This window comes from Drosophila ananassae, chromosome 2L, assembly GCF_017639315.1.
Source record: "Drosophila ananassae strain 14024-0371.13 chromosome 2L, ASM1763931v2, whole genome shotgun sequence".
In the NCBI taxonomy this organism is placed as follows: Eukaryota; Metazoa; Arthropoda; class Insecta; order Diptera; family Drosophilidae; genus Drosophila; species Drosophila ananassae.
The window spans coordinates 15,878,960-15,895,061 of record NC_057927.1 but is presented as its reverse complement, the minus strand read 5'-3'; the positions used below and the strand labels follow the sequence as shown (position 1 = coordinate 15,895,061).

At 43.3% G+C, this 16,102-nt stretch overlaps 6 protein-coding genes across 7 annotated transcripts; 4 read left to right on the top strand and 2 right to left on the bottom strand.

The window, feature by feature from the left end:
- Nucleotides 1-22: 22 nt before the first annotated feature.
- Nucleotides 23-4,829, top strand: LOC6499298 (single-stranded DNA-binding protein 2). The gene is made up of 2 exons (XM_001954882.4): nucleotides 23-906; nucleotides 2,548-4,829. Exon 2 carries the CDS (start codon nucleotides 3,106-3,108, stop codon nucleotides 4,447-4,449), a length of 1,344 nt encoding a protein of 447 aa, XP_001954918.3. The 5' UTR covers nucleotides 23-906; nucleotides 2,548-3,105; the 3' UTR covers nucleotides 4,450-4,829.
- A 373-nt stretch (nucleotides 4,830-5,202) lies between these two features.
- Nucleotides 5,203-10,351, bottom strand: LOC6501283 (mediator of RNA polymerase II transcription subunit 17). The gene is made up of 3 exons (XM_001954880.4): nucleotides 10,183-10,351; nucleotides 8,356-10,111; nucleotides 5,203-8,293 (listed from the first exon to the last, which is right to left on the bottom strand). The coding sequence occupies exons 1-3, from the start codon at nucleotides 10,269-10,271 to the stop codon at nucleotides 8,210-8,212; spliced, it is 1,929 nt and encodes a 642-aa protein (XP_001954916.1). The 5' UTR covers nucleotides 10,272-10,351; the 3' UTR covers nucleotides 5,203-8,209.
- Nucleotides 7,574-8,050, top strand: LOC6499299. The gene is made up of 2 exons (XM_001954881.4): nucleotides 7,574-7,849; nucleotides 7,907-8,050. Exons 1-2 carry the CDS (start codon nucleotides 7,574-7,576, stop codon nucleotides 8,039-8,041), a joined length of 411 nt encoding a protein of 136 aa, XP_001954917.1. The 3' UTR covers nucleotides 8,042-8,050.
- Nucleotides 10,352-10,447: 96 nt separating the features above from the next.
- On the top strand, nucleotides 10,448-11,443 carry LOC6499300 (proteasome assembly chaperone 2). Its single transcript, XM_001954879.4, has one exon. The coding sequence runs from the start codon at nucleotides 10,633-10,635 to the stop codon at nucleotides 11,374-11,376; it is 744 nt and encodes a 247-aa protein (XP_001954915.1). The 5' UTR covers nucleotides 10,448-10,632; the 3' UTR covers nucleotides 11,377-11,443.
- On the bottom strand, nucleotides 11,424-13,637 carry LOC6501282 (actin-related protein 5). The gene is made up of 2 exons (XM_001954878.4): nucleotides 13,013-13,637; nucleotides 11,424-12,958 (listed from the first exon to the last, which is right to left on the bottom strand). The coding sequence occupies exons 1-2, from the start codon at nucleotides 13,511-13,513 to the stop codon at nucleotides 11,504-11,506; spliced, it is 1,956 nt and encodes a 651-aa protein (XP_001954914.1). The 5' UTR covers nucleotides 13,514-13,637; the 3' UTR covers nucleotides 11,424-11,503.
- Nucleotides 13,638-13,709: 72 nt separating this feature from the next.
- Nucleotides 13,710-15,469, top strand: LOC6499301. Of its 2 annotated transcripts, none has more exons than XM_032449649.2 (3): nucleotides 13,710-13,880; nucleotides 13,995-14,455; nucleotides 14,511-15,469. In XM_032449649.2, the coding sequence occupies exons 1-3, from the start codon at nucleotides 13,839-13,841 to the stop codon at nucleotides 15,352-15,354; spliced, it is 1,347 nt and encodes a 448-aa protein (XP_032305540.1). In that variant the 5' UTR covers nucleotides 13,710-13,838; the 3' UTR covers nucleotides 15,355-15,469. The 2 variants fall into 2 exon arrangements, with proteins under 2 accessions (XP_032305540.1, XP_001954913.2); XM_001954877.4 differs by having other exon boundaries at nucleotides 13,711-13,880; nucleotides 14,508-15,469.
- Nucleotides 15,470-16,102: the final 633 nt, after the last annotated feature.

The window sequence follows — 16,102 nt, the reverse complement described above, 5'->3', positions numbered from 1 at the left end:
TAACACTTAATTATGATATATCGATGTGGCCCTGGCCGAACATCGATATCAAATACCGATGTTTTCTCCACCCCTACGACGACGCAACTTGTAGCAGCAAAAATATTTATACGAATTATTTGCTGTGTAAAAACGAATTAATCGAATTAATAAATAATTAAAATCAAAGTGAATATGTAGATGGTGTGTTTGCTTTTGAAATGACAGCCGTTTAAAATGCATTTCAACGCACTAACTCGATGTGAAAATTTCGTACAGGCAAAAAAGAGCCGATTTTTAGTGGAAGAAGAAGCACAAGCAGCCGAACAGGCAGTAAAAGCGATTGCCGAATGAAAGGCGTGTGAAGAAAAAACTTGCAAAAATTACACCAACAACAGCAACAGCAGGGCAAAAAAAAAGTGTGTTTAGAAAAGAAATTAAAAACACACTCGAACCATATACATATACACACCGGATCACACAAATATCACACGATCGCTCGAACACAACGCGACCCAAGAGAATTGGTGCAAAAAGCGAAAAACGAAGTAAAATAGCGCGCGGTTTAATAATAAATAATTATATGTATGCGCGCAAAACATGTGAAGAGCCGGGGAGCCGCAAATACGAAAAATCAATGAGATTGTAATAAAATTCCGTATTCTCGCTATCGCCAACGTTCCTCCCCCTCTCAAGCTCTCTTTCTCCCGCGCGGCCGCTCTTTCGCCGTGTCCTCTCAGCAACCGAAAGCAGCAGGCAGGCTGGCAGGCAGCAGCAGCAGCCTCTCCAACTTTTGTGTCTGTTTGTGTTTCTTGTTGATTTTGTGATAAAATTGCAATCAACAACACACGACTACGACACATTCGAACAAATAATATATTATTATTCGCTAAAAGTATTAGTCCGAAAGAAACATTAAAAAAAAAGGTTCGTATGCAACAACAACAACGAGAATAAGATAAATATCCAATAAAAAAAAACAACAAACAACCATCTGTGAAGGTGTATGGCAGTGGCAGTGTGTGTGGCAAAAAGTAGAACGTGCGAGAGAAAAACCCGCGTACCCAATTTGATGACGTCTTCACTAGAATCGACAACAACAATGGAGAAATATCGGTAGTAATGTAGATTTTTGTTGTTTTTTTTTTTTTTTTGATCCCACTACTGTTCTGAGAAGAATTACGTCGACAGCGACGCCAGCAGAGGCAGCGACCAACATCAGCCGCAGCGGCGTAGAAGTGTGGAAGAAAAGAGAGCGATGGACCGGTATTTTGTAGTTGTTGGTGCAAGTTTATGTATCAGAACCCATCCGACTCTTGTTGTTGATTTTAGAGACCTGTGAACTCGGCTTAAACCTCCAGTAGATTACCAGCCATCATCGGCCAGTCGGCCAAAGCCGCAGAGAGTGTCTCTGTATCCAAACTGGATAGTTCTTTAGCTTCATAAAAGTTTCATAATAGACCCAGATAACACCTAGTAGGAATGATAACAGCTAACAATATACAATAGTTTCGTTCCATTCGTCTCGAAAACAAATGTGGTTTCGATCCATTACACTAGCTTACAAAATTAGTACGACTAAAGAGTATTTTCTGGAGAAGATCCTTATTTTTTGCCAATAAGATAATCTATTAAAATCTAAAAGGAAAAATGATCCAAAGATTAATCATCGATTTCTTCTAAGTTTTTTAAAAGACAATTTTAGGGTTAAGATAATATAACAATCCAAGTTTTGTACAGTTTTTCGTAACTCTGGATAGTGCCTAGTTACTGATGCACCTGTCCGTAGAGCCAATTGGCCTTATCGCCACGCGCCTGTCTCTACGAGCTGTTGTCATTTGCTCTGCCAACATTCGCTCCCCGAGCAAACAGTTCTGCCAATAACTAGGGCCCCGCCGTAAATTCCATAGACAGATTTTGATTTGAATAGCCATTTGACAGCGGAGCGGTAGCCACATAAGCAGTCAACTGACGGGCGGACAGATTACTCTGCCTGCTGGCCTGGCCTCTTGCTTCTACCAACCTACCGGGCCGAGAGGCCAAGAGCATCACTCACAAACTTCTCACCTGGCGGAACGAGCGACGCACCAAAAGTCACCTCCAAAAGTCTGTGATCACATTGGCCCTTAAAAGTTTGCAATTGAAATATTTTATTCAAATAAGGGTTAAAGATGAGCTTTATTCAAATATTCATCGATGGCTTATGGTAAAATAATCGATATATATCGATTACAATGTTTTCATTAAAATCTTTATAGGAGGGTGCTGAATGATTTAGAATTGGGATTTAATAAAGTCAATCCTCGGATATTAGACGGTTTTTTGATAAATTAGTTAATTATTAGTATTAGGTTTAGGGTGGAGTGTTTGTTTTGGCAGGCAGTGTGGCACTTGTGCCGTTTGCCGTTTTGTCGACAATGCGCGCGCTCCTCTCTCGCACTCACGCAAGTACACTCACGCACGCCACACAAGCACACGAAAATTTGCAACACACATACACACAAAAGTCGCTCTCTCTCTCACTCACGCTCTTTTTCTCTCTCCCCATTTGCTTTTTTCTGTTTTTAGTGGTTGTGCAAGAAGAAGCAGCAACAATCAGGCAAAAAATACCTGAAAAAAAAATAAACGGTAAAACGAAGAAGTGGCGACACACGACGAGAGCGCGCTAAAAAGTTTATTGTAAAAATACAAAAGTAAAAGCACCGAGTGTGTTTTAAACTCCAATCGCAAAAGCCAAAAAGTAAAATTGTATATTAAAAATGGTGGAAGTAATAGAGCGGCGGAGAACGGCTGCGTGAGCCCAAAGCGCGGCCAATTAAAAAAAAAACAACAACAACAGCAGAAGCAGCAGCAGCAGCACAGCACCAGCACCAGTAGAAGAAGAAGCAGAAGTAACAGCAGCAGCAGCAGCAGCACAAGAAGAGGAGGAAAAAGCAAGAGCCTCGAAAAGTACATAAAAGTATAAATTTAAATAAGGTGGAAGTTGGTAGACGAAAAGTGAACAAACTACCAGCGGAAAGAAGAAGTGGAGAAAACAGCCCGAACCAAAACCAAAACCACCTTACCCAGCGACCACCAGCAATACCCCAATAACAATAACAACATCATCATCAGCAACATCACAAAATGTACGGCAAGTCAAAGACATCGGCGGTGCCATCGGATGCCCAGGCCCGTGAAAAACTGGCGCTATATGTCTACGAGTATCTGCTCCACGTCGGCGCCCAGAAGGCGGCACAGACATTCCTCTCGGAGATCCGGTGGGAGAAGAACATAACGCTCGGCGAACCACCAGGATTCCTGCATACTTGGTGGTGCGTCTTCTGGGACCTGTACTGTGCGGCGCCCGAACGCCGGGATCAGTGCGATCACAGCTCGGAGGCCAAGGCCTTCCATGACTACGGATTCGTCAGCTCGGGATACGGTGTTAATGGCATCGGACCCGGTGGCCCACACAATGCCGGCGGACCAGCTCCCAGTCCCCTCGGCCAGATGCCGCCCGGTGGCGATGGCGGACCAATGGGGCCAGGTGGACCGATGGGTCCCGGCTTCTTTCCCAACTCGACAATGAGGCCATCACCCCCCACGCACGCCTCCAGCCCACAGCCGCCGCCGTCACAGATGATGCCCGGCCAGCCGCCGTTCATGGGCGGACCACGGTATCCCGGTGGTCCTCGGCCCGGCGTCCGTATGCAGGGCATGGGCAATGAGTTTAACGGGCCACCTGGCCAGCCCATGATGCCTAACAGTATGGACCCCACACGGCCCGGTGGAGGCATGGGTCCAATGAATCCCCGCATGAATCCGCCTCGAGGTCCCGGCGGCATGGGACCGATGGGCTATGGCGGACCGGGCGGAATGCGAGGTCCGGCACCAGGACCCGGCGGAATGCCCCCAATGGGAATGGGAGGAGCGGGCGGCAGACCACCACAATGGCAACCGAATGCATCGGCGCCTCTGAATGCCTATTCATCGTCATCACCAGGAAACTATGGACCAGGTCCCGGATCAAATGGACCGCCGGGACCGGGAACGCCTATTATGCCGTCGCCGCAAGATAACACGCAAGGAGGACCAGTCGGCGGGCCTGGTGACAGCATGTATGCTTTGATGAAGCCCGAGTTCCCGATGGGCGGTGGGCCCGACGGTGGCGGCGGCGGAGGAGGGCCTGGCGGCATGGGTCCTATGGGTGGTGGGCCCAATTCGATGGGGCCCGTACTTAACGGCGGAGGCGGACCAGACGGCACCGGCTTGGACGGCATGAAGAACTCACCAGCTAACGGAGGACCAGGAACGCCGCGCGAAGATTCCGGCAGTGGCATGGGCGACTACAACCTAGGCGGATTCGGCGGACCCGGCGAGAACGATCAAACGGAATCGGCGGCCATTCTGAAGATCAAGGAGAGTATGCACGAGGAGGCCAAGCGGTTCGAGAAAGACACAGATCATCCGGACTATTTCATGCCATAACAACATCACCAGCAACAGCAGCAGCAGCATCTCAGCACGGTAGCAGCCGCTGTGGCAGCTGTGGTGGCGGCTGCGGCCTCCAACGGATCTGGCAGCTCCTCAGCCGCTTCCATAGCGGCTGCTGCTCTGGGGGCGGCCGCCTCCAATCTGCTCAGCAATGGCAACAACAACTTCTGAATGCGAAACAACACCACGCACGAGAAGCAACCACAGATTAAACAAAAAAAATAAATAAAAATAAATAAGAACGCGGTAGTAGAAATCCTTGATACATAAGCATAAAGTATTTAACATTTAACGCATGTATGAAAAAAATAGAGAAAAAGCGAAACAAAAACAAAAACAAAAGCCCTTAAATATAATAGACAAGAAACATGCAACATTTTTATTTGAAATGTAAAACTGGGAATATATCGAATGAATGTCTTTGTCACTGCTGCTGTCCTTCTAATTGAATTATTCGCTTTTAGTTATAGATAAGTTAATATCAATTGTTGTATTTTAATGCTTGGCTTTAACTTTCGATGAACAATTCAACTCATAATAAGGTTTTTGGTTAATGTGTGGAAGGAAACAGAGCAGTGACACCCGCAAACCGGCTAGAAAAAAAAAAACAAAAACAAGAAACTACTGAATAGTACTGATATGAGAAAGCATGCAACAGCAGTAACCTTAATGAACAAGCAAATATACTTAAAGTAATGTTTAACATCTACATATGCAACAAGTTAAGTGAGTCTTTTGTTTAGTTTAGTTGTTGCAACGAGGCAAAAGCTCACCTTACACACCAAACCTTACACCTCAAAAGCCCTTAATTCACTTGGCCAGCCCAGCCCTCTATTTATACAAAAAGATCACGTGCTTATTAAACTAAAAATTATAACATAATAATATAAATATATATATATATTTGTAGAAAGAAATCATTTTTTGTTAAGCAAGGCGCGACAGAAAATCAGAGAGCTCCAGAATGGGAGCTAAGGCAAGCATAATATGAACGAGAAATCATATTTATAATGATATGCATAATACCTAGTTGAGTATATAGTTAGCATTATTGGACATGTATATGGATAGTCTTTAGCTCACACATGCACACTTCTTGAAATGCACCATTTTTGTCAGGATGGGCATATGTCTAGATCTAGATTGTAGATTCTAGATCGTATTCATTTCGCTTGTTTTCGCCCCCCAAATTGTATGTACTATATTCTTTTAAATTCTCATTGTAAAAATTGTAAACTTGGCACCTTTGTGTCCTATTTTTTAATGCTTTTATTCTGTCTGCCCTGTGACTGTGTTTGTTTGTTTTAAAGTTTAATGCGTATTTGTTGTATTATTTCGTGTCTTTAATTTCAACTTCACCTGTCGTATGTATTTATATATAAATTAACCAAACAGAAACTAAATGAAGATCGTTATTTAAGTTCCTTCCAATGGCGAGCAATATCATTTTATAAGAGATATATATGATTGTATCTGTGCGATTTTCTTTATTTTGTTGAGTGTCACAGCTCGTTTCGATTTGCCCAAAAGCATTGTGTGCATAGAATGCTATATGTATACATTATATATAGAACAAAATCAGATACAGATTGTAGCCTATTGTATGCACTAATTTATTGCAAAATAGCTACGCGCATAACTTTAAGATTTAGCTGTTTAATATGCATATAAAGAATATATATTAAATATTTCATAATGGCAGCAAAAGCAAAAAATTGTAGAAACATAACCTAATTACAAGTTTACTTCAAAATATCACAGTTATGAAAATGATAAATGCTGTACAAACAAAAGTCTATAAAGTGCATAGAATATTTAATATAAATATTTACATTGTATATGTCCGTGCTTTCATCCTTTTCCCGATCCCGAAGATACAGCACGTTTGGCTTTCGTTGTGAGAGCCTACCGTATATTAGCATTAGATTCGAAGCTAATTTATAAGCCCAGAAACATAAACAAATCAAAAGGAATATGAATAAAGAAATGAATTAAATTTCTTTAATATACAACACACACACACACACATCCATACAACCAATTGATAAAATAATTAAAAAGAAAAAAAAAATGATACAAATGGAAGAAATCTATTTTAAATATTGTATATGTTTAATGTGTCGGAATTTAAAATATGTAGGAGGAGGAGAGTGGATAAATATGTGCTGCATGAATTAAACCTAAATTATAGTATGGATGAATGCATCAACGATGCGTCAAGCGAAACACTTAAATAGCGACTAAGTTAAATTTATTTACTAACGCTTTCGGTTTGAGCGTTTCAATTGCTGGATCTATATAAACCACAACAAAATCTATGTATAATGGAATTAAGTAAACAAAAGTATGAATCGCCCAAACAAATAACAAAACAAAAAAAAAAATTGCAAAAAGTAACACGTAAAAATTAAAAAAAAAAAAAAAAAACAAAAAAAAAATGAATGAATAAAAAACCGATTGAATATGGAAATATGTTTAAATAAGTATTTTAGTGTTAATTATACAATTTACAAGTACACAAAAAGGAAAAAAAAAAACCAATATAATATAAAATGAAATAAAGTTTTAAAACAATATTTGTAAAAAGTAAAAAAAGAGAAAATCTGTGTTTTTTTAAGGATATTGTGGTTCCTTCCTGCTTTCGAAATCGGAAAGAAAATCCTATGGAAATCTGCACCTGAGGTCATGGAGAAACCCCCTGATCCGATCTCCCAATGCTATACATCAAAAAGATTTGTTTTTTTTTCACCGCCGACATTAATTGAACAATTTGGCAGCCAGCGCGTGTGAGGCCGGCTACCTCGTTTTGATTCTATACTTCTGGCCGAGACAATTGGCCCGGCACACGCACATGGCTAATGAATGGTCATGGACGGTCGTCTGGGCAACCGGTCGCTCGATGTGGCCATACAAATTGTGGGGTTAATTACACACTGGACAATCGCCAGGCAAACGGACAGTGACCAGTGTCGTGGCCAGCAGTGCACAAAATCAATACTGGCAAGGGAAGATGCACATCCACTTTAATAAACTCTTGGGTTGCGGCAGAGATCAGGAAATCGAGTAAAATCCTTCGACACATAAATGCGGCAAAGTGGCGTCCTGTTTCCACGCTTGCATGGGCATAATGCGTACGGTGGGAGGCGTATCTGGCGAGGGGCAGCCCCAGGACATGCCCATAGCCACGGTTAGCCATTGCCCGATCTACCGACAGGTTCTGGGCGCCGGAACGGGAGCTGGCTCTGCGCCGGCCAAGCGAGTGCCCGTCCTCTTTTCCACCAATCGCGGTCTCTACCTGCGCCAAGCACCACCGCCTTCTGCACACTCAGAGGTGATGTCCTTGCAGCCACGTAGTCAGAACTACAACATTAGTTTCTGTGACTTGGAACGATGGGTGAGTTTCAGATGGGTGATGAAATTTATAAGATGTTCCTTGATCCTTCTCATGCAGAGCACCAATCGCGCCAATGTGGTTAGCCTGGAAGACACCTTTACCGTCATGCAGCAGCGGAATATGTCTCCGGAATCATTAAACTATCAGCCCAGGCTTTGGAAAAACAATGTGAGCTACAGTCTTATGCGATGAATCATAAAAGAAAATCTTCTCTTTGTCCAAATAAATTTCTATCAAAAGAAATCTGTATCAACACATTTTTTCAGTAGAGCTAATTTACGACACTTTGTATTAAATAATGCTTAAACTAGAATGCTAAAACGATTTACAATCTATTGGATGCTGAAAGTAGAAAACTTTTCAGGCCGAACTGCTCGTCAGTGAGGCCATCAAAAATTCCATTTTGTTGAGGAAACTCTTGCCCTCGATCTTGTCGAACCGCACCTGGAAAAAGATTTAATTTATTAACTAATGTTGATCATTTTGCATAAAGAAATGCCTTATACCTCCTTGAAATTTCCTCCCAGATTTTCCCACAACTTTTCTGGGACCAGAGGACTGGGGAAGAAGTCTTGTCGTGGACTCTTCGCAATATATACTTTAACATCGATCTGGGGATCGCACCGAATCTGAACGGCGATCATGCGATCACTATTTGGAGAGGCCAACAGGCAGGAACTGGCGTTTCCAAGCGGTTCCACCTTTCCAATGCCCAAGTGATTGCTGTTGGACAGCACCGTCCAAGCCATACACCGCGCCAGACTAATGAGGCAGGAAATCTGGTGGGAGTTGATCTGGCAGAGAATGAGATCCCGTAATTCCTGCGGCTCATACGATAATCGCATGACGCGCCCATCCCGACAGATGCATTTAAGCGACCGCTCCTTGACGTGGATCACCAGTGAGGTGCGACCGATAGCATCGTATCCGTGCGTTACAATGTTGATCTTAACACAAGACATCGTTGGACTGTTCATGGCGTTCCAATGCGAAACTATTTGTGGATCCTTTACATCCCTCGCTAGTGTGTCCAGCACATACTGTGTTCTTTTGCGCATAAAAATGTGCTGTGCTTGGGCAATGATTTGTTCCAATATCGTTTGGGTCTTGGTCATCTCCAGCAGCGTTTCCCGGTCCGCAGCTGTCGGACCCGCCAGCATACGCTTCTTTGATGGCCCCAGAGGTGCACTTGCCGGGTGCGGGAAAGGATGGTGGGAGTTTTTGTAGTGAACCTCACGCAAAAGTTGATGCAAGGAATGCTCCAAAACATGGTCATGATCGTTAATCGGCGCCGGTTGGTTTGAGTCGAAGGTGGTAGAGTGACAGAGCGATATTATTAATTGTATATTGGGCAGCAAGGTGGCCCTGATCTGGTTTCCAATCACCACATGAGGAATGGGTGCCTGCAGTTGGATGGCCTCGCGCGCCAACTGGGCAAAGAGTTCTTTGCAGAAGAGAACATTTTGAGCGAACTCAAGGGTCTTCTGCCAAACACCCACCTGGGCCGGTATATTCGGCCCGTGACCCATTAGGTTCACCTGGGCGATGCACAGATCTTCTTGATCTTTCTGTGTAATAACTTTAATGTAAGCAACGCCCTGTAGTTCAGAGGGAACAATAACGCGTAAGGCAGAGCTGGCCTTTATAGGCATTCCATTATTGGCAGCGGCACCGGATGCGTTGGAGGAGCTGCTAGCGGTGTCATCGTCGGAGGTCTCTTCTGCCTTGGTCACTTCAAAGGTACCACTCATGCCGAACTTAGAGCCAGCCGTCCGGTAACTTAGATCCCCAATGATAGCGTTGGAGACCTTTTTCAGGCGCCAGTTTTGACGCAATCGCAACAATTCTATGTGGAAATCGGAAACATTGCGGTTACGCTGCTCGCTGTGGGCATTGCGCAGACGTTCAGCACCTCCGAGAAGAACCTGGGCCGCCTGGGAGATGGCCTTCTTGCGGCTGTAGACCTGAACTATTGGCTTGGTATCATCTCCCTCTTCCAGAAGGGGGTCCAGAACCAGATACCTCTTGTCCTTGGCAATTGATATGACGTCGGAAAGCACACAGATCTCGGTAAGGGCATCCTTAAGTTTGTTCCGTACAGCGTCCCAAGGCCAGAGGCTTTCCTGAAACTGTGTTGCATCTTTTTCCTCTTCAGCTGCCGCTGCTGCTGATTTCTCCTCCTTCTTCAGGTCGTCCAGCGACGTCTTGCTAAAGTCTATGCGAGCTGCACATTTCGCTAAACTCTCCGACAAAGTAGGCGGCCTACAACGAAACGCCGGAACGCCCAAACAACTTGTTGATAAAATGGGGTTTGTGTACATTGAAGCACTTACGGTTGGTATAGCTCGGTGCCATCGTAGCCTATCTCACGAATCTGATTCTCGCAGGTGGTTTCCACAGATATATTCACGGAATTGGACATGTTTGTTTGGTTTTCCGCCGGAAAACATTTGCAAAAACGCAAACGCAGAGGTAGTGTTGCAAAATGTTTTAGGACGATATCGATAAAAGAGTGTTTAAATTCGATTGGTTTTTGGGGTAGTTTCATATACAAAATCAAGCAAAACTAATAAGTTTATGTTTATTAACTTAAAATAATTAAATAGATAGGGCTTAGGTGGAGTCAGAAACTAAACCTAAATAATTCTCTTACATTTAAGTCTTGTCGAGGGTAGTCACCTTACATTTATCGAATTCGAACGCGCAACTTAACAACCCTGAAACATTACTTTCATATTTTTGACTGTTCATTTCGGATTCAAAAATTCCGATCCATCAGAAATATGCTGTTTCTGAAAAATAAAAGTACATCGCTGGACGTGTCCGATCACACGGTCATCATTCCCAGCATTTGTGTTGGCAACGCGGCCCAGCTGGCTTGTGACCTGTTGATTGCCTCAAAACAGCTCCACCGTATTGGATCTCTTTCTCATCCGGCTCTGATTCCGGTTTATGGACCCTCTGCCTACCAGCATGAGCCCAACGAAAAGGTCTCTTCCTGTGAGCTGTATGAGGGAGCTGAGGATAAGCTACTGGTAGTTCAATTCCGGGCTCCCTGGATTGCCCGCCACACGGCAAGCTTCCAGAGTCAGCTGGTGGAGCTTCTGAAATCTGCTCGTCGTGTGGTTATTCTTAGCGGCAGCTTTGGCTTCGAGCGACGTGTAATCGAGGAGTCCCCATGGGCATACCGTGCCAGCGCTAACTTTAAGGAGGCTCATGCAGCACAGCTCGGCAACTCGGAGTTGATCAAGTGGAAGGAGCACACAGGCGAAGCCATCTACGGCGGTGGCAATGCCCTGCAACTGTTCAAGGCTTTTGACGAGCAGAAGGTTCCTGTGATGCTGCTTTTCCGTTACCTTTTGGAGGGCGACAATTCTACAGACGCTTCCCTGATAGTCAGGGAACTGAACGAACTGTGCGAGGATTTCCTCCAGCTGCGTAGCAGTGGCGATGGTAGCTTTAAGCTTACAGTGCCCAAGTCGTGGAACTTGCTCTTTGGCAACGATGTCACGGAACTTCTATTTTAAGCATTTAAGAAAAAATTGTTTGGAGGTTATCAAATAAAATCTGAAACTTTTGGTGTAGGACACAAAATTGTTATATTTTATACCCTGTTTGGACTTAATTTCTATTTCTTTAAGTTGTGTTAGGAATTTACTCCTTTGGCGTCGGATAAAAGATATTACTAGCTTTGTGCTCCTTGAAATACTCGCTACCGTGCTCCTGGTAATCTTTTCGAGTGGTTAGTGTCTGACTAAAGTTTGATTTTCGCGCTTGGGCACAAGCTCCCAGCCAAGCACTTAGCGAGGGTTCATCAATCTCGTAGATGGAAAAAGTTGACTGAAATGGTCGCATCTCCAGAAGCTCCTTAGCCAGTCGTTCTTTGAGGCCTTTAAACTTGGCACATCCTCCGGTCAGGTAGACATGATTCACAAGACGCTGTTGCTCGTTGGCAGGGAAAAGTTTCAGCACGAAGGCAATCAGTTCGGCGAGTCCTGCCTCCGAGCTGCCAATCATGCTTGGTTGGAAAAGAATCTCCGGCACGCGTATTTCCTCTATTCCGAAGTGCAGCTGGTAGTTCTCGGCAGCACTTTGGGCTTGTTGATTCGAGTTTCCATCATCGAAATTGGCGTCGTAATGACTAAGGATTTTTTCACACTCCAGCAACTGCTCATTATCCGCATCCGAATCACTGTCATCGTTGTAGCGATTGATGCGCTTGTACACATCCCAGTCGTTATCGTTCATTCCAAAGCCATCGTCCTCCTCCTCACCATTGGCCTTCCGCCGTTTTTCACTCCGCGCCAAAGTGGAGATAATGCGCATCCTCTCCTGGGCAGCATGGGTGTGTCGCTTGGCTTGTTCAGATTTTTGTTGATGACGAGCCTGCTTCCGTTGTAGAATTTCTTCACGCTTGCTGTGAAGTTCGGCTAGCCAATCTGCCTGGGAGACGCCCTCTGGTGGCTTCGGCATTTTGTCCAGCTTCTCTTGTTGTTTACTTGGTCGCGGTGCAGCTTTGGCTCTGTCCTGAGCTTTTTTAATTCGGGAATTAATAGTTTCTATTAGTTTATCAAGCTCCTCCAAGCTGCCAATTTGTTGCTGTTCCAGAGCGCGCTCAAATTTCTGCACCTTTTTTTGTTCATATAGCTGCCTTAACTTATTGTACACGAACAACTGTTGCTCATCTTCTCTAAGCTTCTCCCGTTCTCGCCGGTTCTTGATTTCCAGAAGACGCAGAGCTAGTTCCCGGCGCTTTTCCTGCTTCTGCTCGGCCGTAAGAAGGGCATTTGTTGCTGTAACCTGGTTATATGGAAGCTGGATTTTCATGATATGCTCATCATAGTAGTCCATATTAGCCCATTGAATCAGCTCCTCTTTGTAATCAACAGCTATGTGGCAATGTTCGTGGACAAGTTTCTCCATTCGACTAATGGTAATAGCTGTTAGATGCACGGGATATTTCATTTGCATGAGCCGGAAGAGGTAGGTAATAATGTGATAACCACCGACATTCAGACGACGCACGTGCTCCAGCTGAATTTTGCCATTAAGGACGGGAATGACATGGGTCGTACTGTATCCGAAGGAAATGATCAAGGCGTCAGATACCTAAAAGAAAACCAGTTAAATCTTGAAACCCAATAGTGTTTGGAATCGCTTCACCTTCTTTCGCTTTTGCTGGTAATGCTCCCAGCTGTAAAGAGCATCGATTCCGTAGCTGACCGCTGGAATGCCGTAGCATTCGAAGAGCAATTCGTTCATATTCTGGCGGCAAAAGTTAGGATTGGCCAGAGCCTCCGTTAGTAGAATGGGATGGTTAATGCTATCCTGTCCCTCAAAGCCCATCTTGGTGAAAATATAGTCGAATATTTGCTCCTGGTGGTTCCAGTTCGTAATTATATTACGCTCAAAGGGAGACTTTAAGTGGGCGCGTACGGCTTCAATGTTGGTTATATCGTTGCCCACTTGAATCTCAGCGGGTGCTTCACCAGAGCCTGACGCGGTCTCGGTGGCACCTTGTTGGCCAGATTCCTTCTTGCGATCCTTTCGAGGTTTTGTCAAAACATTACGGAAACGAAGCTCTGGCTCCCGTGAATTTGCCCAACCCACACGGCACTCATATGATCCATTGTCGATTACGAGAACTTTGCCATGAGTTCCCATATTAATCTATTTTTTTATTTAATTAAATTAAATCGTGATATTTTTTAAGAATAAGGTTTCCTTCTTTCTTTTTAGTCCTCTATTCGTAAACAAACGCCGATTACCGCAAATAAATTGTCATCTCTAACATTTTCATCGTAAAAAATGTAAATAATCGATATTTATATTTATCGCACAATCGATATTTGTGTTAATCGCACTACCGTAGCTTTAGAATCTAAAGTTCTAAAGTTTAGACTTACAGTTATTTGAACCTTTTTCGAGCTATATTTTTAATAAACTTTTAATAAGCTACCATAAGGTTAATAAAGCAAAAATATAGAAAATGTTCGTGAAAATAAAACTCGAAAACGAGGTTGATGGGAAGGTTAGATCTTTACGAATTACTCGTATATATAAAGCAAATGATGTTTCCGAAAATTGGCGCCATGCTAAAAACTAGCTTTAAAACATATTTTTCATTTTACTTTTGACCCAGCAGCCCCACATCTTCGAGTTGGTTGATACTGCTACAATTTTGGATTTGAAAGCGAAAATGGAACGTATTGTGAACATTGCTATTGACCATCAAGAGATCAGAAGCTTATCAAGGTGGATGCAAAACGGCGAGAAGCTCTCCACATTGCTGCTCGATCAGGAGCACGATAAGGATCCCGCGAAGAATGGGGCGGCTATTTCGCTACTTAATCAAGGCGAATTTGTGTGTTTCCTACAATTTTACAGTAGGACTGAAGCCGGTGCCCAACAAAACTTCTTCTCTCAGCCCCGGGAAACGAAACTAATGCCCGTTGAGCGCCCTCCACAATACTGTGAACTGTCGGATTCACAGGACTCGTCGTCCTCAGACCAGTCAGAAAGCAGCTATGATTCAAGTAGTACAGATGGTAGTTCTACCATTAAACGCACCAGGTCCTCTGAGGAAAAGGAACCTCTAGCAAAGCGGTATTACATGATTTTATAGTGTCCTATCAAAAACTAACAGAACGTTCTTTAGTAGGCGTTTGCCAATCTACCCAAACGTCGAGACACCCACCTTGCCTACCAGGAGCGTAAGTTTGTCTAATAACACACCCAAAAGTGTGACGGGAATGTTGCTGTCCAAAGCTGTGGCAAGCGCGCGATCATGTAATCCGGATTATACCAGCGAACAAGAATCCGAAGACCAGGAAAACAAAGGGAAGGAACAAGTTTTTAAGGATGAAGTAAGGACGCTTCAAAACTGCAAAAGGACCAAGTGTGATCACTTGAACACTAGTCCTCCGTATGCCACGACTTTTCCGGAAAAGAGACGTTATGGTCTTGTTATTAGCAATAAAGACCAAAAGGCAGAGGATGTAGACCTCAAAGCTATTATGGAGCACTTCTTTGATGTATTCGGAAAGGTTTCTGAGCAAGCTTTAAACTTTTCGAACTGTACGGCTATGGCCAAATTCTGTTCAAATCTTTTAATTGTTTGTGAAGATGAACCCACTGTAAAATGGGTGATGAGTGCGGTCGCCGGCGTTACACCGCCCCACTCCTGCCTTTCGTTCATCAAATTTTTCGGACTTATACGAACCTCCTTTGTTCTTCCTTTGATAGTAGTAGGAAAGCCTCTGAGCTCTATTTTTGAGCTGCTGGAAACGCAAAATTGTGGACTTGTCACCAGCAAATGGACCGTTGTGGCTCGAAAATTGTTGGACCCTAGCTTAGATAATTATAGCCTCAAAGCCGTTTCAGTTCTTTGTGACAACGAGCAGATCGAAGTGTATATAGATGAAGAAAGTAAAAAGATAATTGTGGAAAACTCTGGACATATTAACTATTGCTTTTGGAAATTACGTTTTCAATTTGCATGCTAAAACGATGTTAGATCAAAAAGCATATTTTTCAAACTGAGAATTATCAAATTTAGCTTTAAGTTGTTTTGTTTTGAAGTTATTTATTTGAAGTGTAAATAAAATCGTCTAAAAAATATCTATTTCCGTTATAATCTCTATAATCGTATTAATCTGATTCAGGAATGGTATCAGCACGGGGGAATGGAGCTATGCATTGAGGCCCATTTGTTCCAAATAAAATAAGGAATCCTTGTTGAATCGATGAATGTTACAACCTTTTCGGAAGCAAATCGAAGCTACTTGTAACCTCGGTCAACATGATCTCCCCAACGATTTCTTTCAGGAAAAACGCCATAACTTTTTTAATAATTGTCCGATCGTCGAATGTTATACCTTCCCGGTCTTGGATCTTTGAGAACTATCATTTTTAATCAAAACCTGACCACCTAAAATCGGACCCCATTTTCGAAATTTTTCATGAATTTGGCCGAAAATCGAGCCAACTTTTTTTTTCTCGATTTTTTAAATATTTTGATGTAGATCGACGGTACTCAAAGTTCTGATTCGTAAATGGCATTCCTTTACTATATCCGCTGTATATAGTGGATGTAAATGAAGTGGTGCCTCAAAAGATGCCATATTGGCCACCCCATGGTCTTACCATGGCCAATGACATCTCCGCTTCTAATAATTCAAGAGACCTACTCATTACTTAGCCGACCAAGGAGTTTTATGCAACTTTCATATAATTAGAATTAATTAATGAACA

Bases quoted from the DNA above. Each gene is read 5' to 3' on its own strand.
- LOC6499298 (XM_001954882.4), top strand. From the start codon at position 3,106: ATGTACGGCAAGTCAAAGACATCGGCGGTGCCATCGGATGCCCAGGCC.
- LOC6499299 (XM_001954881.4), top strand. From the start codon at position 7,574: ATGGGCATAATGCGTACGGTGGGAGGCGTATCTGGCGAGGGGCAGCCC. The intron at 7,850-7,906 runs GTGAGTTTCAGA...CTTCTCATGCAG, and splicing joins TCTGTGACTTGGAACGATGG to AGCACCAATCGCGCCAATGT.
- LOC6501283 (XM_001954880.4), bottom strand. From the start codon at position 10,271: ATGTCCAATTCCGTGAATATATCTGTGGAAACCACCTGCGAGAATCAG. The intron at 10,112-10,182 runs GTAAGTGCTTCA...GTTTCGTTGTAG, and splicing joins GGCACCGAGCTATACCAACC to GCCGCCTACTTTGTCGGAGA. The intron at 8,294-8,355 runs GTATAAGGCATT...ATCTTTTTCCAG, and splicing joins TGGGAGGAAATTTCAAGGAG to GTGCGGTTCGACAAGATCGA.
- LOC6499300 (XM_001954879.4), top strand. From the start codon at position 10,633: ATGCTGTTTCTGAAAAATAAAAGTACATCGCTGGACGTGTCCGATCAC.
- LOC6501282 (XM_001954878.4), bottom strand. From the start codon at position 13,513: ATGGGAACTCATGGCAAAGTTCTCGTAATCGACAATGGATCATATGAG. The intron at 12,959-13,012 runs GTGAAGCGATTC...GTTTTCTTTTAG, and splicing joins ACCAGCAAAAGCGAAAGAAG to GTATCTGACGCCTTGATCAT.
- LOC6499301 (XM_001954877.4), top strand. From the start codon at position 13,839: ATGTTCGTGAAAATAAAACTCGAAAACGAGGTTGATGGGAAG. The intron at 13,881-13,994 runs GTTAGATCTTTA...TTGACCCAGCAG, and splicing joins AAAACGAGGTTGATGGGAAG to CCCCACATCTTCGAGTTGGT. The intron at 14,456-14,507 runs GTATTACATGAT...AACGTTCTTTAG, and splicing joins AAGGAACCTCTAGCAAAGCG to TAGGCGTTTGCCAATCTACC.